At 40.5% G+C, this 24635-nt stretch overlaps 1 protein-coding gene across 1 annotated transcript in view; it reads right to left on the reverse strand.

The window, feature by feature from the left end:
* RYR2 (ryanodine receptor 2) overlaps positions 1-24635 on the reverse strand; it is a 756803-nt gene that overhangs the window by 537866 nt on the left and 194302 nt on the right. Inside the window, exon 2 of the mRNA XM_047824653.1 lies at positions 13746-13865. Coding sequence (XP_047680609.1) covers positions 13746-13865 — 120 coding nt within the window. The remainder of the gene's footprint in view (positions 1-13745; positions 13866-24635) is intronic.

Genomic DNA, 24635 nt, shown 5'->3' on the forward strand with positions numbered 1-24635 from the left:
GTGGTTTCTGTTACTGGGTGCATACACCTACTTCGTCTTCATTGTGAAGCATACCCCTTAACATTGGTTAGACAGCCTTCTTTGTCTCTTTTCAAGGTTTTTGGTGTCAATTACACCTGGTCAGAGTTGAGAAAGTCACTTTATTTTTACTTGTGCTTCTTAGTATACCCCTGTCCAACCTTTTATCTGTACTTTCTTTATCTCTGTTTTAGTATACAAAATGTCATATTTGGCTATGTTAATCAACCTGAAAATCTTAAGTTCTTCTTATTTCAATAGGTTAAGTCCACTTACAGCTATTGATATGGAAGTTTAATATAATTTTTATAAAGTCTCCCCATTTTTCTCCCATGTTTTGGTCGTATACCAACTTCACAGTGTCAAGCATGGGACCACTACATGTGATGCTCTCTCCTTCAAACCATCTGGAGTCTCGGCTTCTTGAGTTGCTTCTTGAGCACGTTGCTTGCTCACAACCAGTCCTCATGCCGGAGTATCTACTGGAGCTCATTCTCCAGTAAATTCCTAAGGAAGGGCTCATGGAAACAATATCCCTGATTTTTTCCATATTCATAGCAGTTTGTTTATAGCTTTTCCACAAAAAGTCAGTTTGGCTGGAATCCTTGACTCCTATTTCCTTTCCTTGAGTTTCTTAAGCATTGGTGTTAACAAATCTGATGACACGTGACCTCCTTTCCTTTAAAAGTGACTTATCCTTTTGCCTGGATTCAACAGATTTTTTCTTCTTTACCTTTAATTAATATACTTTATGAGAATATCTGTCTTGAACAACAAAGAAATTGATTTTCCAAAGTATGCACCATGCTTTGCAACGTGCAGTTTCAAGCAAGCATTCCTGAGTTTTGGTATTTGCCAGGATCTTTTAGTACATTAGACATTCTTCTAAGATGTTCTGTTGTGCTTTTTTGAATAGACAATTTTTTTTACAGCAGATTTAGGTTCACAGCAAAACTGAATGAAAGGTACAAAGATTTGCCCATACACTCTCTGCCTGCATAGCCTCCCCCATTATTAACATCCCCCACCACAGTGCTTGGGACATTTGTTATGACAGATGAAACCACACTGATGCATCTAATCATCCAAAGTCCATAGTTTACACTAGGTTCCACTCTCGGTGCTGTGAATTTTATGAATTTTGACAAATGTATAATGACATATATTCATCACTATACTATCATACAGAATAGTTTTGCTGTTTTAAAAATTCTCCACGCTCCACCTATCCATCCCTCTCTTCCTTCCCAACCCTTGGCAACTACTGAACTTTGCACTGGCTCTAGAGCTTTCTCTTTTCCAGAATGTCATATAGCAGGAATCCTACAGTATGTAGGTTTTCATATTGGCTTCTTTCACTCAGTAATATGCATTTAAGTTTCCACCATGTCCTTTTGTGGCTTGAGAGTTCATTTTCTTTTAGTGATGAATACTATTCCATCATCTGTATATACCACAGTTTATACTGTTCATTTACTGAAGCACACCTTGACTGCTTCCAAGTTTTGGCAATGATGAATAAAGTTTCTATAAACATCCATGTGCAACTTTTTGCATGGCCATTAAGTTTTCAACTCCTTTGGGTAAAATACCAAGGAGTACCATTCCTGGATCATGGTAAGGTCGTAATTAGTTTGGTAAGAAACTGCCAACCTGTCTTTCAACATGGCTGAATCATTCACCATCGTCACCAACCAGAAATGAGAATCCCCGTTGCTCCACATCCCCACCATCATTTGGTGGTGTCAGTGTTCTGGAATCTGGCCAATCTAATAGAGTTAGTGGTACCCCATTGTTTTCATTGTCACTGCCCTGATGACATATCATTTGGAGCAATTTTTCATGTGCTTATTTGTTATGTGGATATCTTCTTTGGTGAGGAGTCCGTTAAGGTGTTCGGCCCATTTTTTAATCCATTTGTTTGCTTTCTTAGTTCTGACTTTTAGGAGTTCTTTCGATATTTTAGGTAACAATCCTTCATCAGATGTGTCTTTTGCAAGTTTTTTCTCCCAGTCTGAGGCTTATCTTCTCATTCTTATGACACTATTTTTCCTCAGACCACATGTTTCTAACTTTAATGAAGTCCAGCTTACCAATTTACTCTTTTATGGGTTGTGCTTTTGGTGTTATATGAAAAAGGCATCACCATACCCAACGTTCCCTAGGTTTTCTACTACGTCATTTTCTAGGATTTTGTAGTTTTACATTTTAAAATCTGTGATCCATTTTGAGTTAATTTTTGTGAAGAGTATAATGTCTCTGTCTAGATTTACTTTTTTTTTTTAATTAAGATGTCCAGTTATTCCAGCACCTCTTATTGGGAAAGACTATTTTCCCTCCATTGTATTACTTTTGCTCCTTTGTCAAAAATCAGTTGACTATGTTTGTAAGTCTACTCCTGGACCCTCTCTTCTGTTCCACTGATCTACTGGTATATTCTTTCACCAATACCACACTGTCTTTAACATTGTGGCTTTATAAGGAAACTTTGTTTTCTCCTTCAATATTATGCTATTCTGGGTCTTTTGCCTCTCCAAATAAACTTCAAAACAGTTTGGCAATATCTGCAAAATAACATGCTAGGATTCTGATAGGGATTGCATTAAATCTATAAATCAAGTTAGACAGAACTAACATTTTGATAACATTGAGTCTTCCTATTCATGAACATAGAATATCTCCCCATTTATTTAGTTCTTCCTTGATATCTTTCATCTGAGTTTTATTTTGGATCTTATGGTATTTTGTTAGGTTTATACCTAGGGTTTTTTCTTTTTTTCTTTTTTTTCTTTTTTTTTGCATTCTAATATAAATGGTATTGTGTTTAAATTTCAAATTCTACTTGTTCACTGATGGTACATAGGAAAGCGACTGAGTTTTGTATATTAGAATTGTAACCTGCAACCTTGCTATAATTTATTAACACTAGAAGGTTTTAGTTGATTCTTTCAGATTTTCTACATAGATGAAAAGATCATCTGCAGTTTTATTTCTTCCTTCCCCAGCTGTATGCCTTTTTTATCTTTCTTGTCTTATTGCATTGGCTAGGACTTCCAGGATAATGTTGAAAATCAGGGGTGAGAGGGGACATCTTTGGCTTGTTACTGATCTTAGTGGGAAAACTTCAGCTTTCTCACTATTAAGATGTTAGCTATAGGTTTTCTATACATAGTTCTTGGGAAGTTGAGAAAGTTTCCCTCTATTCCTGTTTACTGAGAGTTTTTATCATGAATAGGTGTTGGGTTTTGTCAAAGGCTATTCCTGAGCCTATTAATATGATTGTATGACTTTTCATTTTTTCTCAGTTGATGTGATAAATTATACGAGTTGATTTTTGAACCTGAACCAGCCTTTCTCAACTGGGATAAATACTATGTGGTGATAGCATATAATTCTTTTTATACGCTGTTGGATTCAATTTGATAATATTTTGTTAGGGATTTTTGCATTTGTTTATGAGAGGTATTTACCTTCAGGGTTTTTTTCCCTAGTAATGTGTTTGGTTTTGATTTTAGAATAATTTTGGCCTCAGAGAATGAGTTAGGAAATATTTCGTTTGCTTCTGAAAGAGATTATAGTTAACTGGTCTAGTTTCTTCTTTAAATGCTTGATGGTTTAAATGATTTAAATTCACCATTCATCTGGGCCTGCTGCTTTTAGTATGGAAAGTTATTAATTGTTGATTCAATTTAATACCTATAAGCCTATTCAGAAGATATAAGTCTATATCTTCTTGTGTGAATCTTCTTCTATATCAAGAAGATATAAGTCTATATCTTCTTGTGTGAATTTTGGCAGATTGTGTCTTTCAAGGGATTTGTCCATTCCCCCAATATATCAAATTTTGGGGCAGATAATTATAGTATTGTTTATTATCTATTTAATGTCTGTGGGATCTATAGTGATGTCTCTTATTTTTGATATTTGTAATTTGTATTCTCCTTTTTTCTTAATTAGCCTGGCTAGAAACTTACTAATTTTATTGCTCTGTTCAATAAATACAGCTTTTTAAAATTGATTTTGATTTTCTGTTTTCAATTTTATTGATTTCTGCTCTAATTCTTTTCATTTCTTTTCTTACACTTACTTTGGATTTAATTTGTTCTTCTCTTTCATGGAAGTTTAGATTATTGATTTTAGATCTTCCTCTTTTTTAATAGATGCACCCAGTCCTTTAAATTTCTTTAAATTTCTAAACATTGCTTTTGCTGCATCCCACAAATTTGGTAAGTTGTGTTTTCATTTTAATTTAGTTCAAAATATTTTTAAATTTATCTTAAGATTTATTAACCAAGTGTTATTTAAAGGTGTTACTTAATCTCCAAGTATTCTGAGATTTTCAACCTTTCTGTTTTAATTCACTTGTTGTCTAAGATCAGACATTGCATGATCTCTGTTCTTTTAAATTTGTTAAGTTGTACGTTATGGCCCAGAATATGGTCTATCTTGGTCAATGGGTCCATATGAGCTTGAGAAATATATGCATTCTGCTACCGTTGGATAAAGTATTCCATACATACCCATGACATCCAGTTGATGGATAGTGTTGTGTGGTTCAACTATGCCCTTACTAATTTTCTGCCTTTTGGATCTCCCCATTTCTGATAAAGGAGGACAGAAGTCTCCAACTATTACAGTGGATTCATCTATTTTTCCTTGTAGTTCTATTAGTTTCTTCCTCACATACTTTGATGCTCTGTTGTTACACGCATACATGTTAAGGATTGTTATGTCTTCTTAGAAAATTGATTCCTTTATAATCATATAATGCCCTTCTTTCCCCCTGATAATTTTCCTTACCCAAAAGGCTGCTATTCCTGCTTTTTCAATTATTTTTAGCATGATATAGCTTTCTCCATCCACTTACTTTTAATCTATGTGTCTTTATATTTAAGGTGGGTTTCTTGCAGGCAAGAAATAGTTGGGTGTCATCTTTGATCCACTCTGACAATCTCAGTCTTTTAATTCGTGCATTCAGACCGTTGATGTTCAAAGTAATTCTTGACACAGTTGGATTAAGATCTACATATTTGTTTCTGTTTTCTATTTGTTGCCCTTATTCTTTGCTCTACTTTTGTCTTCCATTCTTTTTCTGCCTTCGGTGACTTTAATTGAATATTTCATATGATTTTATTTTCTCTCCATTCTTCACATATAAGTTATACTTTTTTTCTTTTTTAGACAGAGAGTGTGAGCAGAGGAGAGGGGCATGGGAGGGGTGAGAGAGAGAGAGAGAGAGAGAGAGAGAGAGACAGACAGAGAGACAGAGAGACAGAGAGACAGAGAGACAGAGAGACAGAAAGAGAGAGAGAGAATCTTAAGCTGGCTCCACGCTCAGTGCAGAACCCAACATGGGGCTCAATCCCATGACTTTGGGATCATGACGTGAGCTGAAAGTAAAAGTCAAATGCTCAACCAACTGAGCCACCCAGGCATTCCCCCCCTTCTTTTTTTTCTTTTTACTTTTTTAAAGTGGTTTTCTTAGAGTTTGCAATATACATTTACAACCAATCTGAGTCCACTTTCAAATAACATTATATTTGCTATTCCATGGATAGTGAAAGTACCTTTTAACAAAACAATCCTAATTCATTCCTCATCCTTTGTAGAAATGCTATTATTCATTTCACTTACACATAAGCATACATAGGCAAATACAGTGTTGCTGTTACTATTTTGAACAAACTTTTATCTATTGTATCAATTAAGAATAAGAAAAATAAAAAAAACTTTAATTTTACCTTCACCAATGCTTCCTTCCTTCCTTTATATAAACTCAAGTTTCTGAGCTTCCTTCTTGCTGAAGAATTTCTTTCAGTGTTTCCTATAAGCCAGGTCTACTGGCAAAAAATTTCTTCAATTTTTGTCTGAGAAAGTCATTTCTTCTTCACTTCTAAAGGGCAATTTTGCAGGATACAGAATTCTAGGTTGATAGCTTTTCCCTCCCAACATTTTAAATATTTCACTTTATTCCCTTCTTTCTTGCATAGTTTCCAAAAAATTGGATGCAATTCTTATCTTTGCCCTTTTACAGGTATAAAGTGTTTCTTCCTCTGGCTTCTTTCAGGATGTTTTCTTTATCTTTAATTTTCTGTACCTTGAAAATGATATGCCTACGTGTAGTGGGGTTTTTGCATTCACTCTTCTTGGCGTTGTCTTAACTTCTTGGACCTGTGGTTAGATATTGTAGAATAACTTGCAGAAATTCTCAGTCATTATTATTTCAAATATTTCTTCTATTCCTTTCATCATGGTTCTAGAATTTTTTGGTAGTTGTCCTACAGTTCTTGGGTATTCTGTCCTGTTCTTTTTTTTTTTTAACGTTTATTTATTTTTGAGAGACAGAGACAGACAGCAGCAGGGGCAGAGAGAGAGAGAGAGAGAAAGAGAGAGAGAGAGAAGAGACACACAATCTGAAGCAGACTCCAGGCTCCAAGCTGTCAGCACAGAGCCCAATGCGGGGCTTGAACTCACAAAGTGAGATCATGACCTGAAGAGAAGTTGCATGCTCAACTCACTGAGCCACCCAGGCGCCCCTGTCCTGTTTTTTTCCAATCCAACTTTTTTCTTTGCTTTTCAGTTTTGGAGGTTTCTATGGAGATATCCTCAAACTCACAGATTCTTTGCTCAGCCGAGTCCAGTCTAATAATAAGCCCATCAAAGGCATTCTTAATTTCCGTCAGTGTTTTTCTGCTCCAGCGTTTCTTTTTTTCTGTCTTTGAATTCCATCTCTCTGCTTGCATTGCCCATCTGTTCTTGCAGGCTGTCTATTTTATGAACTGGAGCCTTTACCATATTAATCATAGTTGTTTTAAATTCCTGGTCTGGTAATTCCAACACTGCTGCCATATCGGAGTCTGGTTCTGATCCCTGTTCTGTCCCTTCCAAATGTGTTTACTGCCTTTCAGTACTTGGGTTTTTTGTTTGTTTGTTTGTTTTTTCTTGATAGCCACACATGAGGTACTGGGTAAAGGGAACTGCTGTAAACAGGCCTTTAGTAACGTGCTGGTAAGGTACGGGAAGAGGAAGTGTTTTCTGGTTCTGTTATTAGGTCTCAGTCTTTCAGTGAGCCTGTTCTTCTGGACTGTGAATTTCACAAGTTTCTCAGTATTCCCCCCTCTTAGGTGGCACGGGAGGGCTAAGGTGGGCTGGAGTCGGGAATTTCCTTTCCCCTGGGTAGGTCAGTCACTGACATAATTGCAGCAGGTAGAGTGCCGGTAAAACAGGTTCTCCAGAGGGCATATCTTGTTTTTGATTATGACATATCTTGATTATGTTTTTACATAATCCTCTGGAATATCTCAAAACGGTTCTTTTTCCCTCTCCCTGGCAGAAGCACCAGGGAATTTTCCTCCAATATTCACTGTGAGAACCGGGGGGAGCCCCAGGAGGGAAAACTCCCAAAAGTGTGGGGCCCCGGGATTTTCTAATGCTTAGAGCAGTCCACGCGGAGCCCCCGGCGATTCATCAGTTCAGTTCAGGTTGTCCCATCAGGCACCGGTTCCTTAGAGGTCACTGCTCACGTGAGCTGTGATTATGTGCACCTGCCTGTCGCTCTCTCCGATTTGGGGGCAGAAGTTTGCCCTGTGACCTCACTGCCTCACAGATCTAAGAAGGGTTGTTGGCTTTTCAGTTTGCCCAGCTTTTTACTTATTGTTAGGACGGAGTGGCAACTTCCAAGCATCTTACGTGCTGGACAAGAACCTGGAAGCCTCTCAGGTGCTTTCATCTCTTTCCTCTAGTTTTGGGGTTTTGTTTTGTTTTTTTAACAGGTTTTCACTTTTCCCTCTTCTGTTACTCTTAAGGCATTACCATGGGTTTATATGCTCTGGTGTCCTTTCCTAAAGTTAGTGTGTCTGTGATTTACAATTCAGTCCTGTGATCTTTCAGCTCTTTTCAAATCTTTCTCTTCTCTACTCACCTTTTTTCTGAGTTTATAATCTATGCTGTTGTCTCTGAATTTCTTTAGTTCATTTTGAAACATCATGTAACAGTTTTAAGTCTGGTGGACCTGACTTAAAATTATTCTGCTCTTTATTCTGTCTCTTTAACATATAAAAGCATATATATATATATATAAAAAAATATATATATATATATAAATATATATATATATAAAATATATAAAAGGTAACTTCAAATAACTATCTAAATAAATATAAACTAGATTACTCCACCCATTATTATAAATTACACATAATTATATATATATATACACACACATATGGTTTTATATAAAGTATAGTTATATGTATATAACATGTATCTTTATATAAATATATAAATACATAAATTACATGTAATTTATATAATTATGTGTATATATAACTGTTTTACATATAGCATAATTTTATGTACATGACATAAATGGTATAATTACACATATAATATATATGTGCAGGGGCGCCTGGGTGGCGCAGTCGGTTAAGCGTCCGACTTCAGCCAGGTCACGATCTCGCGGTCCAGGAGTTCGAGCCCTGCGTCAGGCTCTGGGCTGATGCCTCGGAGCCTGGAGCCTGTTTCCGATTCTGTGTCTCCCTCTCTCTCTGCCCCTCCCCCATTCATGCTCTGTCTCTCTCTGTCCCAAAAATAAATAAAAACGAGAAAAAAAATTTAAAAATAAATAAATAAATAAATAATATATATGTGCAATATACATTTATGCATATATGTATAATAATGTAATTTATATACAATTTATACATAAAATAATTTATATGTAAATATTTATATATTTAAATATATGAATATAGTATATATCAATGTATCATATATTTCTATATTAAATATAAAAATAACTATATAAAAGAACATATATGAAATAAATAACATATAGAAATATTTTTATATATTTATAAATATATAATAAAAAGAGAGACACCAACCAGGAGCAGAATTATGGCTACAGGTAACAAAAACATTTCAGAAAAACAGATAAGTCTGGAAGGAGCTTCTTTGGACAAAAGGAGAATGGTCAGCTTCTCTAGCGGCACGGCTCTAGGCAACTTGTTCTTCTGTTTTTACCCAGTATTTAAAACACAGCCTTTCTTTTCCGAGATCTGGTGGCTCTGTTTCCCTCCCTCCCTTTTACCTGATCCCTGTCTGTTCTTTGCCCCTATCACCCTGCTCAATCCATATTTGATTCTCAAAAGCTTATTCTCAAAGGAAGGCTTGTCTGAGGGTGCCCGGGTGCTCAGTCGGTTAAGCATCCGACTTCGGCTCAGGTCATGAACTCACAGTCCATGAGTTCAAGCCCTGCATCGGGCTCTGTGGTGACAGCTTGGAGCCTGGAACCTGCTTTGGATTCCGGGTCTCCCTCTCTTTCTACCTCTCCCTGCTTGTGCCTTGTCTTTCCCTGTCTCTCAAAAATAAACAAACAGTAAAAAAATATTTATTAAAAAAAACATAAGGCCTATCTGGAAGGGGTTTTACTATATTACCTTCCAAAGTCATGGGCCAAGATTGCTCCAGAAACACCCGTTCTTACCATATCTCCTTCGCTCCCTCTTGGTTTCAGCTGCTGTTTCCACACTGGCCCACTATGCTCTCCATGAGTACTTGTAACTGATTTTTGGACACGACAGAAATGGTGCTATCTTTCCTCCACTTCCTGTCATTCATGTCCCAACACATACGTGGGGATAACGTGTCACCTAGTAACGTGTCACTGTGTTGTGTGTGTACGTGAAGTTCTGCTCTCTTCCAAGCTCTGCCTACTTTTACGTAAAGACTCGCAGAGATGAAACCCTCTGCCTCTCTGAGAGCTTCTCATTTCCCCTCAAACTGAATGAGGGCAGGTGGGTCCATCTCAAAGTGACTGGGTTCCTAAAAGCAAAAGCCTGACTTCTCAATCGTAAAACAAAGAAAATGAAAAGTCATTCATATAAAGAATGTGCAGTAAATATCCGTGATTCTAATTTAGGAATGACTAAACTGTGGTAGCATCAGATCTGACGTTTGCATGCTCTTCAGGAAAACCTATGCTGCAGTTCCGAGCCATTCTCTCTCAGGCAGAAATCAGCATGGAGAGATATCCTAGCAGCATGAAACAGTCTTCTGGAAAAGAGAGCCCTGTCTTTGATTAAAAGATTCTGCAGCTTGGGGCGCCTGGGTGGCGCAGTCGGTTAAGCGTCCGACTTCAGCCAGGTCACGATCTCGCGGTCCGTGAGTTCAAGCCCCGCGTCGGGCTCTGGGCTGATGGCTCAGAGCCTGGAGCCTGTTTCCGATTCTGTGTCTCCCTCTCTCTCTGCCCCTCCCCCGTTCATGCTTTGTCTCTCTCTGTCCCAAAAATAAATAAACGTTGAAAAAAAAAAAAAAAAGATTCTGCAGCTTAAGACATTTCTGGGATCATTTCCAGGAACGCATATATAATTTACAGTGACTGACTCCTTGCTCACTGCCAATGATAACTTTGTTCTCTCCACTTTTATAATCAATACAGGAGACAACAAACTCGAGAGGGGGAAAAAGGACCATCTCCCATTTTCCACCAGTGAAAAGTCAAAAACAGATACATCTGCACAAACCACATCTGTACCCAGGCTTACATACTTTAAACACGAACGGAGATCCAGAGCTTTGACTCCGTTATTACTGAAAGTTAAAAGTCTATAAAAAATATAATTGGCCTAAGATCAGCGGTCTCCCCTCAAACTTAATGGTCCACTAAGTTTTGTGGATCACTTACTAGGTCAAGGCACTGTGCTCGTTACCGAGCAGTAAGAGTTAAGAAAATAAACCAATACGCTCTGGTCCTCAGGGAATTCAGAAGCTGGTCTATGTGTCTGGGAGCATACATACATATGGATACAGTCAGGGAGAGAAAGTGGTGCAGATATTATACAGAATGAATCCCACTGGGCAACAAAACCGAAGTGTAAACAAAGCACTTAAGAAGCACAGAGAAGAGAATTCAGGAACTTGGGAAAAAGCATCCCAGAATAAAGACTATTTGAAATAGCTCTTGAAAGACAAGCAGGATTTCAGCAGGCAGAAAAGTACAGGAAGGATATACGAGAACAAAGGCAAATGGAAACATGGGGGAAAAAAAACAAAACAAAAACCTGACATTGTAGCAGGTTTTCAAGTAAGACTGTACTTATGTTGTAAGAACTTAAGGGGCGCCTGGGTGGCTCAGTTGGCTTAGTATCTGACTTTGGTTCAGATCATGATCTCACCGCGTGTAAGCTTGAGCCCCGCATCAGGCTCTGTGCTGACAGCTCAGAGCCTAGGCCTGCTTCGGATTCTGTGTCTCCCTCTCTCTGCCCCTCCCCTGCTTACATTCTGTTTCTCTCTCTCTCTCTCTCTCTCTCTCTCTCTCTCTCTCTCTCTCTCTCTGTCAAAAATAAATAAACATTAAGAAAGATTTTAAAAAAAGAAGTTAAAGAAAAAAGTTCAAATTGGTTTATTGGACTTCAATTGCTACTTCATTCTATGCTTGATGAACAACCTCAGTATCTCATCCTTCAGGCAAATTTTCAAATACACGAGCGAAGAATAAAACAAAATGACAACAAAAAAAGGTTCAGGCGGTCAGTTCACTAGGTCATCAGTTAACAATGAGATAGTTAAGCATGCCTCCGAGGAAGTAACCAGTTTACATGGATTAGTGCCCTGACTGCCACATGAGATGCCCACTACCGAGTAGGAAGCATTCATTTTTAGTGCTGGAAACCAGCTCTTACGTTAAAGGAACAAGAAAACAATAGCCAGTACTGTGTTCCACACAAGGGAAAAATCAAGAACCAGCTAACTAAATGGTGTGCCTGGTTCCAGCCACTACAAAATAGCAGAAACCACAGGGAACATCCTAAATGTTAAAATGCTTGGGGCGCCTGGGTGGCGCAGTCGGTTAAGCGTCCGACTTCAGCCAGGTCACAATCTCGCGGTCCGGGAGTTTGAGCCCCACATCAGGCTCTGGGCTGATGGCTCGGAGCCTGGAGCCTGTTTCCGATTCTGTGTCTCCCTCTCTCTCTGCCCCTCCCCATTCATGCTCTGTCTCTCTCTGTCCCCAAAATAAATAAACGTTGGGAAAAAAAAAATGTAAAAATGCTTAATATTTTCTTTTTAAGAAGACCATTTTTCACGACTGACAAGTGTCACAGTCATTAATACAAAGAGAATGCTGAATAAACACTTGTAAAATTAAAACAGATCTAAGTAACAGGGGCACCTGGGTGGCTCAGTCGGTTAAGCATCCAACTCTTGGTTTCAGCTCAGGTCATGGTGTCATGGTTCATGAGTTCAAGTCCCGCATCCAGTTCTGTGTTGACAGCATGGAGCCTGCTTAGGATTCTGTCTCCCTCTCTCTCCGCCCCTCCCCTGCTCACTCTCTCTTTCTCAAAAATAAATAAATAAACATTTAAAAATAAGTAAATAAATCTATGGAGAGCTATAAAATGCATCATGATCACGTTTTGCCACCGACTATTAAAATGGTAGTAAAGTTACTAACATTGAATTATTATAAGTCAATTATAATTTAATTATATTATCATAATAATTGTAATTTATTATTATTATTATAAATGAATCATGTGTACACAGTGCTCAGTATCATTTCACAGAATTATAATTATTTCACCAGAGAAGTGCTGTGGTATAAAGGAAAGAATGAAGCATTTGAACTCAAATGGCCAAGGTCAAAGCATGGAAGAATCGTTCCTGACACTGTTGTGTCAAGGCCCGGCGAGCATCTTAGACATGGGACCTGGCCTCTGTTAGCTTTCCAAAACCTCCCCTGTGCAGTGAATTTGACAGCAACAGCCATGCACACTCTTACCACAACAATGGAGTAAGACTGCCCGTCAAAGGGTTCTGGACGTCAGGAAGTACTACGCAAAAAACGACTACACTGACCAATTTCTGGTTGACTTCCCACCCACGAGACATCTTCATTTCCTCTTTCCCTCATTCGACACAATCTAATCTTTCAGCACATGGTGCGAGTCCCGAAAGCAAGTTCTCAATCTCCCCCTCCAGATCCCCCACCATTGCTGTGGTCCGAAGACCCAGCAGCTCGTGTCCAGACTTCCACAGACACCTTCCAACCATCTCCCTGCTTCCATGCTTGCTCTCTCAACACCCTCCAAACCCCACGAGAGCCAGGACGATCTTGGCAACGTCTACATCAGATCGCATCACTCACCTGCTCCAATGGCCTCCCTTCATCCCAGGGAGAAACCTCAGCTCCTGGCTGTGGCCTGGAAGGCCTTCCAAGACCGGGCCCCAGTGACAACTCCTCTTCCTAACCAGGGGCCCCTGCATCACCTGGTTCCTCTTTCTGGAATGTTTCAGAGTACTTAGTACTGCTTACTCTCTCACTTCACTCCAAACTCCTCAAATGTCACTGCCTCAGCAAGCCTTCCCCAAACACCCTTTGTGAAAGGGCGAGTCCCTGCCCCATTAATCTCTACCCTACCACTCCGCTTTCTCCATAGCGCTTCGTTCTGAAATCACACCACTTATTTACTTGTTTACTTGTCCGCGAGGATATAAACACCATGATGGGGGCAAGGGCTTTGTTTGATTCTTGCCAACAATCCTATCTGACTTCCTTACAAAGAGTGGGGGTCCAGCTAGAAACTTGCTTCGTGAAGAGTCAAAACATCTTCCACACCCCCTCTCGTTTATTCTGCTCCACAGGCAATTACAGAGGGCCCGTCAATAACTTGACTGCCATGAGTAAAACCCCAATATCTGAACAGCCTCCCAGGGCTTTATCCCACCTTGGAATTCGAAGTAGACTCCAGGAAGCAAAGTCTGTTGCCAAACCCTTCCGCTGCCAAGCACAGTTTCTGTTGTTCTTTGTGGATGGTCGCGGTGCACTGTAGGACCACTTCATCGTCCTGCAAAAAGAGAAAAAGGAGAAAAAGTTAGAGATCTGACATGACGAGGCGGTCTAACTCTGATCTTGGACACTATTACTTTAGTGCATATTAAAAAGCAGAGACAAAGGGAACAACAACTCGCCAAAAAGACCCACGAGTCAATCCCTAGAGAATGTCTACTTGTAAAAAAAGGGGTGGCAGGAGAAAGAGGGTGCAGCCACTCAACTCAGCCAACAGTTCTCTCACTCTCATTGCTGATCTCCAGAGGCAACCCACATGAGGAAAGGTAAAATACAAAATTTCCACGTTAGCACTCTTACACGCCGCTTTAATCATCCAAATTACAAAGAAATTTCCTGACGCACGCCTAGGACATCACGAATCATCAAGAACGACATGGGTTCCAACAGCAGGCACACACATCGCTCCAAAACCAGCAGAGGAAAACAGGTCAAGAACGGACAAACCCAGAAAGTCACCCCAGTTCATCCACACACCGGCTACTTGTCCACGTTCGAAAGGACCCTTGGTTGCTTAGAAATGGGCAGAGAGAGGATTTGCTAGTTCAGTCCTGTGAAACCCAACACTGGCTTCCAATTAACTAAGCAGCCTTACAGGACAAGTTATACAAGGGGGAAGACGGTAAATGGGATGACTCCGTGTAGGCAACATGAGGACTGCAAGAAACACAGGCCTGAGAATTAGCCATGACTGGATTCCCATCTCAGCTCTGCCATGCACAGGTTAGAAGATCCTAGACAAAGTATTGCATCTCTAAGATGATAAGGTAATGGAGTCACACCATGACTGACCTGCAAAAGGCACTAAATAGACAATAAATGGGAGATACCATCGTCATTGTTTTAAGATTATTTATTTTGAGACAGAGTGAGATCTTGAGTAGGGGAGTGGGGTAGAGGAGGAGGAGGGGGGGGGAGAGAGAGGGAGAGAGAGGGAGAGAGAGGGAGAGAGAGGGAGAGAGAGGGAGGGAGAGAGAGAGAATTCCAAGCAAGTTCTGCACTGTCGGTACAGAGCCTGATGCGGGGCTTGATCTCACAAACCGTAAGATCATGACCTGAGCTGAAATCAAGGGTTGGACGCTTAACCAACTATGCCACCCAGGTGCCTGATACCACTGTCATTTTTAAACAAAATATCTCACCTTAACAAGTTCTAGGTAGCAAATACCTAACAAGTCCAACCACTAACATTTGACACTTCAAACACAACGCAACAAGACACTTAACAGAGTAGTAAAAGGATATACTCACTGACCCTTTTAATTAGAGTCCGAGAAAAGGAACAAACAAGTATATCCTAGAAGACCCTCACCCGGGAAAAATGGCAGAGTGGGGGGTGACGAGCTGTGATAAAAATTCAAAAGCAGAAGACAAGCCATTTGGGTTAACCCAGAGAATCTGCTGTATCGATTGGAAAAGTACAACTCTAATTTGCATTTAAAGCCTTCATAATCCTAGGCATTTGCTTTATTTCCTATATGGTGAAGCAATATCTAATGACTGGCCTACAGCTCTAGTCACAGGCAAAGTCCAATTTCTTAATAATTTCCTCCCGACTATCCCTCCAGGTGCCCATTAATTTCCAGTGAACATTCAATTGTTACAACTTAAAAGTCATCTGCTAAAAAAAATAGCATTATTTTCATATAATGAGTACATCTGAATATTAATTCATGCTCAGCATGGCTATAATAAAAATAATGAAGTGTTTCTGTTGGTTATATAATCTGCAAAATCAAAGATATATTGTGCTTTCCAAAGAGGCAGTGTAATAACAAAGACCTGAATTGTGCTGATGTGCTCAGTGCCTTACCAAATCCCCATAGCCTTTTGCTATCTGGTCCCACTCACACCCGCTGGAACTAACTTCAGCATGCAAACTGCACTCTTGGGTAAAATGGGCTCCTTCGGCAGTTGGAGTCTATCTAAGTACCATTTAGTAAATAATTACTTTGATGCACTCATTAAAGACACTTTGGGAATGAGAATTAAGAAAATGGAAAGGTATAGGTGAGAATAACAGTGCTATTCAGTAAGCCACACAAGAAAAGAAGGCACACCATATTTACCAAAAAGAACAGTCTATGTCAGCCCTGGCATTAACTTACTTATTCTCCACATCTCATTATATAAAGATTATCCACAAATACACAGATGAAGACAATGAGGTTCAAAATAACTTGTTGCTGACAGAGGGCTGATCATACCTAGTTCTAGGAACTGATCATTAAACCTAACTGATCTGAATCTAAAAGTCCTCAGCCCCATGTTGCTTCTAGAGGCTCAATTGGTTTTTTACTACAATCATTATCTAAAAAAGTACCTCTCAATCTTTAATGCACATCTTATCACCTGTGAGTCTTGCTGAAATGCAGATTCCGGTTCTATCGGTCTTGGGTGAGGCTGAACCCATATTTCTAACTAGTGGATCCGAGGAATTAGGATCCCAAACGGGTCCCAGAAGGCATATAAATCCCAGGAGACATGTGAGTAGTCTCTTAGAAGAGCTTGAAGGCAATCAATAACAGATGAATATTAAAACAAGTACATATACTTTGGACAGAACCAGAAATGAGAGTACATGTGAAGGTGCTCATTAATATGTGGTCCATACCAAAATATCAGGGAAAGGAACCAACTTAAATAATATATGAACTACCCTACTAAGTGTATAAAACTAACTCACTCATGCAAAGTTTCCCTTCCACCTAGCGCCTTAACACTGTGATGGAGTGCCTGGCCACGAAGCAACCTTAAGTTCAAAAGAGTTCGGCCACCCCACCAAGGAGAGAGGCTGTTGCTACAACGTTAGATCACGGTTCCACTTTGAATGACAGAACCTAGCCTGACTTTTGAGGCTTTTTCCAGCTTACCTGGCAGCTGTTTCCATTTTATATTCCAGTAAGCACAGGGTTCCTTCCTGGCAGAAAGTAAAATATACTGAGCATGGATGGACCAAAGACCAATTCATAAATACCTGCCAGTTCCCTTTAACTTACCCATCATTCATCTCAAAGCATAATTTTTCTCCAGAACCACTGTGGTTTGAGAGCCTACTGACTATGCATTTGAGAAGTCTTAATAAGTAGCTTTATTTTGTATTTATTATAACCCATGTGCAGTAAATCTGGTTTTTATTGACACATACATGTGTGCGTAAGGATATAGGTACACACGCGCGCGCGCGCACACACACACACACACACTCCATTTTCTTTTCCAAGAACAAACCAAGCACAGCCTAATACTGATGGGATCTAGAAAGTTAATACTGCTAAGGTAACAGAACAATAAGGCTATAGTGAAAGGGTGTCTCTTGTGTCATAAGGCTTCGGAATTAGTCTTTGCTACCTGGTCCTGAGGTCCAGGCTCCTAACTCTCATCACTGACCTTTACCTTTTAGCTGCATGTGCCGTTGGTGTACCCGAGTGCCTAAATGCACACTGTGACCATCACTTTTCCTGCCCGAGCCCATAACAACTAAAATCCTCCTTAAGTATTTGCCTTTGGGTATTTTTGGTTTTCTGAGTTCCCATGTCTCATTCCTAGGACTTAGTGCAACAAATTTTGATTCAACTCACAGCAACTCATCTTCCATAATCAAAACACTACAAAAGTGCATTCTGCTCATATTCTATCATTTCATTTTTTAAAATTTCAAAGTCTGTTCATTAACCATGAATGTCTAGCATAATAATGAGATACAAGTATCATGCCTGTTCCTGGAAACACTTGAACTGACACCATTTCCCATTTTATATAAAACAAACTTGAAGAAACAAAACTACTCCTCTTTTTTCACAAATTTTGAAAATATGAAACTGTAAAAAACAAATATTCTAGGAGCAACTTCATGAACTTCATGAAGATAAATGGCGCTTCTGTGAGAGTGATATCCAGCTTACAATCCCCAAGTCCTATGGATTCTACGTCAAATCCACCCATTTCTCACCACACCAGCTACCATCTTGGTTAGTCATCCTCAAAACCCACTGAATAGCTTTCCACATTGCAAATTCCCATCCAACGGCGCTTCAACTTGAGGACACAACCATCAACCAACTGTAATGTTTCCTGGATTCAAATCTATTAATGGCCTCCCGCTGCTCTAAGGAAAAACACCTAAAGACTCTTTTAGTGTGCAAGGCTCCACGCTGCACAGAAGAGTGCCAGCCTGACACTTCCTCCAGCCAACCTTCCTTCATTCCTATAGGAGTTTGCACATGCTATTAAACCCTTTATCTCTCTCTAGTTACGACACATTTATCTTTCAAATCTTACTTAACTCAAGCACCCACTCCTGAGGTGAGCCTTCCCCGACCCACCAGGCTATGTCACTTCCTTTGTTTTGGGCTCCTATACCACTGTATTCCCTTTAGTTGTCATTATGCATTCACTTATGTAATTATTAAATTACAGCATCTAACACTGCACTGGGAACATATACTCAATAAATGATCATTTTAATCCACTTTATACTAGCTCATGAATAAGTGCTACCATGCTGACAAATAGGGATGCTTTTTAGAATTGCCAAGATAAGATCCTACCTTTCCAATTAAAGACAGCATTACAGGATTCCATTAGGTGATTTTCTGGTTATATTCAGCCAGGAAAAAGGGCAATATTTGAGGAAAACTGCTGATCCTACTATATCTGTGACAAATGTTAATGTATCATAATCATTCGTAGCATCGATATAAAACCCAATGAGATCACTGGATTTTTTTTTTAATTTTTTTTTTTAACGTTTATTTCTTTTTGAGACAGAGAGAGACAGAGCATGAACAGGGGAGGGGCAGAGAGAGAGGGAGACACAGAATCTGAAATGGGCTCCAGGTGCTGAGCTGTCAGCACAGAGCCCGACCCGGGGCTCGAACTCACAGACCATGAGATCATGACCTGAGCCGAAGTCGGATGCTTAACCGACTGAGCCACCCAGGCGCCCCAAGATCACTGGATTTAAAAAAAAAAAAAAAAAAAGCAGTCCAGTCCCTAATTTCCCCATTTCCAAATAAACATAATAAAACTTCAATTACAACTCTTTTCATATACAATCTAAGCAAATCAAACATACTGCGCCCTTGAAAAGTCAAAAAAATGTTCTTCACGACACTGGTCATTAAAAAGTCCCTCACATCACACCAGGTGTTTTCCTTAGATGCTAACAATGCTTGTCATCTTGAAATGTTTATCCAGGTCTAGACCTTCTGTAACTTGTCTTTGTTTTTCAGTTATGTCTTAATAATTTTTCCACAACTGGCTCCAACTCAAAAGACTACATGCCTTGTATCCTACAGTCAAGCAGGGCAGACTGAATTTCATAGAAACCAGGTGTCCAATCAAATAACTTCTTTAATGAAAACAGAGGCAATCGCATCAGCCAATGTAGACACAGTGAATGCCTCATAAGTATATGCTGGATTGAATTCCTTTTATTAAATGCTCTTGTAGTCTTCCTGTGACCTGACAACTCTTTAGAACAGAGATTATTCGGGGCGCCTGGGTGGCTCAGTCGGTTAGGTGTCCGACTTCGGCGCAGGTCATGATCTCACAGTTTGTGAGTTCAAACCCCGTGTCGGGCTCTGTGCTGACAGCTCAGAGCCTGGAGCCTGCTTCAGATTCTGTGTCTCCCTCTCTCTCTCTGCCCCTCCCCTGCTCGTGCTCTGTCTCTCTTCTCTCAAAAATAAACATTTTAAAAAAAAATTTTTTAATAAAAAAAAAAAGAACAGAGATCATTTGGGGCAGGCAGGGATGAAGGGTGGGGGTGGAGCCAGCACCAGAATGCTGCATTCCAGGCAATTCTGTGATGAGTAAATAAGACATGATTTCTCTAACAAATGCTGCCAAGAGTGCGGAAATAATTACCAAACAACATCAATAGCTTCTTTCAAACATTCATTCGTCACTGAATAAATATTTACCGAGGATATGTGTGATAGGATATCCCCTAAGCGCTTGAGATAAATCATTGAATAAATCCAAGATCCCTGCACTCATTAGGCTTACCTTTTGGCAGGGGAAGAGGGACAATAAACAAAAGCACAGTCAATCTGTCAATCGTGTTAAAGGTAAAAAGTTCCATGGGAAAAAAAAAAAAATGGAACTGTGTAAGGGGCATCAGGAGTGTTGCTATGGGTGGGAAGCATAAAAATATGAACACAACTGTCAGGTATTGTTGAGGGGATGAATTCTGAGCAAAGACTTGAAGCAGGGAAGAAGAATGGACGCGTGGCTATCTTCGGGAGGAGCACTGCCTGGGGGGATGGACAATGAAAGCCATGTTCATTGAACACCCAGCATGCTCAGGGAAACAGAGGATGGCCTTGTGGCCGGAAGATGGTGGGAGGTACTGGGTGGGGCCACACCACGAAAGACCTTGAACCCAGCATGTTCAAGGAAACAGAGGACATCCTTCTGGCTGGAGCAGAGTAGTCAGGGGGATGTCCTTGGGGCTGAAGCAGAGTAGTCAGGGGGAAGATGGTGGGAGGTAGTGGGTGGGGCCACACCTTGAGAGACCTTGAGCCTTGTGTCTGAACTTTAGCTTCTACTAAGGGAATGGGGGCCACTGGGTCCTGTACTAAATGCAGACCACAGGGAGGCAAGAAAGAAACAGAAGGATCTAAGGGGAGTGACTTCAGCCATGCAGGGAGATGAAGGTGATCCAGACCAGGGTGTAGCAGTGGAGGTGGACGGAAGTGAGCAAATTCTAGATACATGTTACATTTATCGAGTGCTTCCTATGTTCCGGGAACTGTGATAAGCGGTCACTGGTCTGTCTCCTTGACGTCATCATCACTTCTAGCTTTTCTGGCAATTGGCTAAATAAAATGCTATCTATACTATTGGTTTTTCTTACAGCAAATATGTGGTTATCAGAGCAAACGAGCTGAGACGATTAAAAAAAAAAAAAAGAAGCCCATATTTCTGGTCTTGCACTGAGTTTACAGTCATTTGTTTAAAAAATACAGATAGTCCTCAGTTCACACAATGGTACGACCAGAAAAATGACTGTGCAAAGCAAATCTTTGGGGAAACTATTCACGATTGTACCTTTGAAAATTTTGGTCCAAACATTAAAAACTCTACCAGTTATAAAAGTACAGAGAAATGGAAAAAAAAAAAAACAGTAAAATATTTAGCTCCCTATAATTTTAAACATGAAGAACACTGAGAATTAAAGTATTTTTGTTCTTTGTAAAACGCTCATCAGGAGCAGTCTGAACGGGGCCTGCCTTATCCTGCTGGTTATGTAATTTTCCCTGTGGGACAAGCACCCCCCTCTATGTCTCAGCAAACTGTCGCACTCCTACATTTGGCTCATTCTCCAGCATCTTCAGGGCTCTAGAATATCTCTGAGAGTTCCTCTGATGTGAATTTCTTTGCCAGTGTTACTTCCTCGGCAACAATCTTCATCCTCTGTGTCACAACCACATTCCTCATTTGTGGCGATAAGCTCGCCTCCGCTCGGTCCCTCTGGCTGCACATCCACGGTTTCTCAAGTGGCAGCTGTGTCTGCACTCCCACACTCAGACTCAGCATCTACAACTCCTCTTCTGTTCGATGCGGATTTCATTTCCAGTCTCCCCACTTTTCGTTTCTTTACCGCGCCTCCATTTCCGTTAGCCAATTCCCACTCACCCGTGTTCGCGAAATGTCCCGTGCCTTGATGACAGGGAGACGAGGACGTAACTAACGCACCTGCACGCCTACGGTCTTTGCAGAGCACGAAGAACACACGGGTGGTGACCGATCCCCACGGACTCGGGAAGAAGCCACGTGACTGGTCACTGATCATGCTGTGCGTCTGCTACCTATCTGATGGGGATTCGTACACCGAAGAGTGAGCAGTGACGTCTGTATTTGACACAGTTACTCATAAGCTATCGTGGTAAATGAAATCTGAACCATTATGTTGGGGTACGGATGCCGTTTAACTAAGCCATGCCAACAGAAATGGTGCCTATCACAAGGATGCAAAGCCCAGGCCACCTATGTTTAATTGAGAACCTACTAAAGACATAGCAACTTGAACATAGTATATTTGCAAGGTAGAATTGGCAGAATTTGCTGACAGATTGTAGGAAAAGAAACCAGAAAGCTACTATTGAATAAATTATAGCTGTACAACCAAAAAAAAAAAAATCATCACACTGGAGAGAAACCCTATAAATAAAGTGAAGGGTCCCTCGCCACAGATTTAACCTTTATGCCCATCTGGAAATTCGAATGGAGAAACACCCTATGACTATATTCTTAGTATAAGAGCCTTCAGTCATCATTCAGCCCTTAAGAGTACATTTTTTTAATCCACACTTGTTTAAAAAAAAAAAGACACACTGAGTACCTTCTTTCTGTGGGAAAGCCTTTAATGCATGCTCTGTCCCTAGATAACATCGGAGAGTTCACACTGGAGAGCAATGTTGTAAATGCAGTGAATAAGGAAGAGCCCTCACCCAGAGTAGATTATCTCTATGGACATCAGAGAATCCACACAGAGGGAAAAACTGTATGAATATAATGATTACAGGGAATATTTCAGCCAGAAGGCTAGCCTTTTTTCACACTAAAGAATTCCTATGATAGACGGGGTGCCCGGGTGGCTCAATCGACTGAGCATCCGACTTCGGCTCAGGTCATGATCTCACAAGTTTGTGAGTTTGGGCCCCGCATCAGACTCTCTGCTCTCAGCACAGAGCCCGCTTCAGATCCTCTGCTCACCCCCACCCTACCCTCTTTCTGCCCCTCTCCTGCTTGTGCGCATGCTCTCTCAAATAGATAAAGATTTTAAAAATCTTTAAAAAAAAAAAAAAGAATTCATATGACAGAGAAACTCTGTGCCCTTCGTCTGTGTGGAAAGGTTTTAATTGAGAAACAGGGAGCAAATTTGCACTTGAGACAAGGTCTATCTCTGTGATCACTGTAGAGGGCCTTCGGGTGAGCTCCAGGCCTGGTGTAAACAAGATTATTGCCCCAAAAAATCATAATCTTTAAGAAAGAGGGCAAGATGATGTTTACCAAGAGGTGCAACTCTCTTGGAGAATGCCAGGTAATACCTGCTAGAAAAGCATATCAATGGGGCGCCTGGGTGGCTCAGTCGGTCGTGCATCCACCTTCCGCTCAGGGCATGATCAGATAGTTCGTGAGTTCAAGCCCCGCATCGGGCCCCGTGCTGACAGCTTAGAGCCTGGAGCCTGCTTCGGATTCTGCGTCTCCCTCTCTCTCTGCAGGCTTGCACTCTGTCTCTGTCTCGCTGTATCTCTCTCTCTCTCTCTCTCTCTCTCAAAAATAAGTAAACATCAAAAAAACTTTGAAAAGAAAAGCCTTTCAGTGAAGAAAGCATCTGAAATCCACTACTCATAGAGCAACACTTCTAAAACATGGATGGGCTGGGGCTCCTGGGTGGCTCAGTCGGTTGAGTGGCTTCGGCTCAGGTCACGATCTCCCGGTCCATGAGTTCGAGCCCCGCGTTGGGCTCTGTGCTGACAGCTCAGAGCCTGGAGCCTGTTTCGGATTCTGTGTCTCCCTCTCTCTGACCCTCCCCTGTTCATGCTCTGTCTCTCTCTGTCTCAAAAATAAATAAACGTTAAAAAAAAAATTAAAAAAAAAAAAAAAAAACATGGATGGGCTGGCAAGGCACACGACCACCTCAGTGTCAGGAATGAAGAGCAATCTTCGTTCCTTAATCAACATTTAAGATCTCACCTGAGGAGACACTGATCCTAACATCGAGTCTTCAGCTGGAGCTCACAACAGAAAACCCATCCAGGGAAGACACTCTATGAAGAACCCAGTTCTACCAATAACTGCTGAGTGACATATTACTGCAAAGATGCAAAATAAAGACGAAGGGCTCTAAGAAATGTTGAGTGTGGAATTTGGTAACAAATAATAATAAAATTATAATAATATTAAGTAATAATCAATTAAAAGCATGCTCCGCAATAAATTGGTACTCTAGGAAGGCAGTAAAAGTTGTTGAAAACCTAGTATGTTGCTTTTTATTCTGATATAAACCACGAAAATATGCTGAGTGAAAATGGGCCATTTTTTCCATTAATAATCCCTCCCTGTTGATCAGTTAGATGGCTCCCGCCCTTTACGCAACACTAAACATAATCATAAATACTTAAGTTAATCGGAAAATAATTCTTTGCAACTGAAAATGTAGAATACAAAATAATGCACTTTTATTAGAGAAGGGCTAGAGTGGTAACATAAGAGTGACGAGAAGCCTAGATAAATACATAATTTATTTAAAAAACTAAATTGGATTCCTGTATCATGTCATACACAAAAAAAAATCAGTTGTAAGATTTAAAGATTTCTTTTTTTTTTTTTAACATTTTTATTTATTTTTGGGACAGAGAGAGACAGAGCATGAACGGGGGAGGGGCAGAGAGAGAGGGAGACACAGAATCGGAAACAGGCTCCAGGCTCCGAGCCATCAGCCCAGAGCCCGACGTGGGGCTCGAACTCACGGACCGTGAGATCGTGACCTGGCTGAAGTCGGACGCTTAACCGACTGCGCCACCCAGGCGCCCCTAAAGATTTCTTTTTTTAAGTTTATTTTTTTATGAGAGAGTGTGAGCAGGGAAGGGGCACAGGTGGGAGGAAAGAGAACAGCAGGCAGGCTCCGCGCAGTCAGCACAGAGCCCAACGCGACCCTCGATCCCGCAAATTGTGAGATCACGACCCGAGCTGAAATCAAGAGTTGGATGCTTACCCCATTGAGCCACCCAGGCGCCCCAAGATTTAAGATTTAAAT

The sequence above is a fragment of the Prionailurus viverrinus genome, chromosome D2 (assembly GCF_022837055.1).
Source record: "Prionailurus viverrinus isolate Anna chromosome D2, UM_Priviv_1.0, whole genome shotgun sequence".
Taxonomy (NCBI): Eukaryota; Metazoa; Chordata; class Mammalia; order Carnivora; family Felidae; genus Prionailurus; species Prionailurus viverrinus.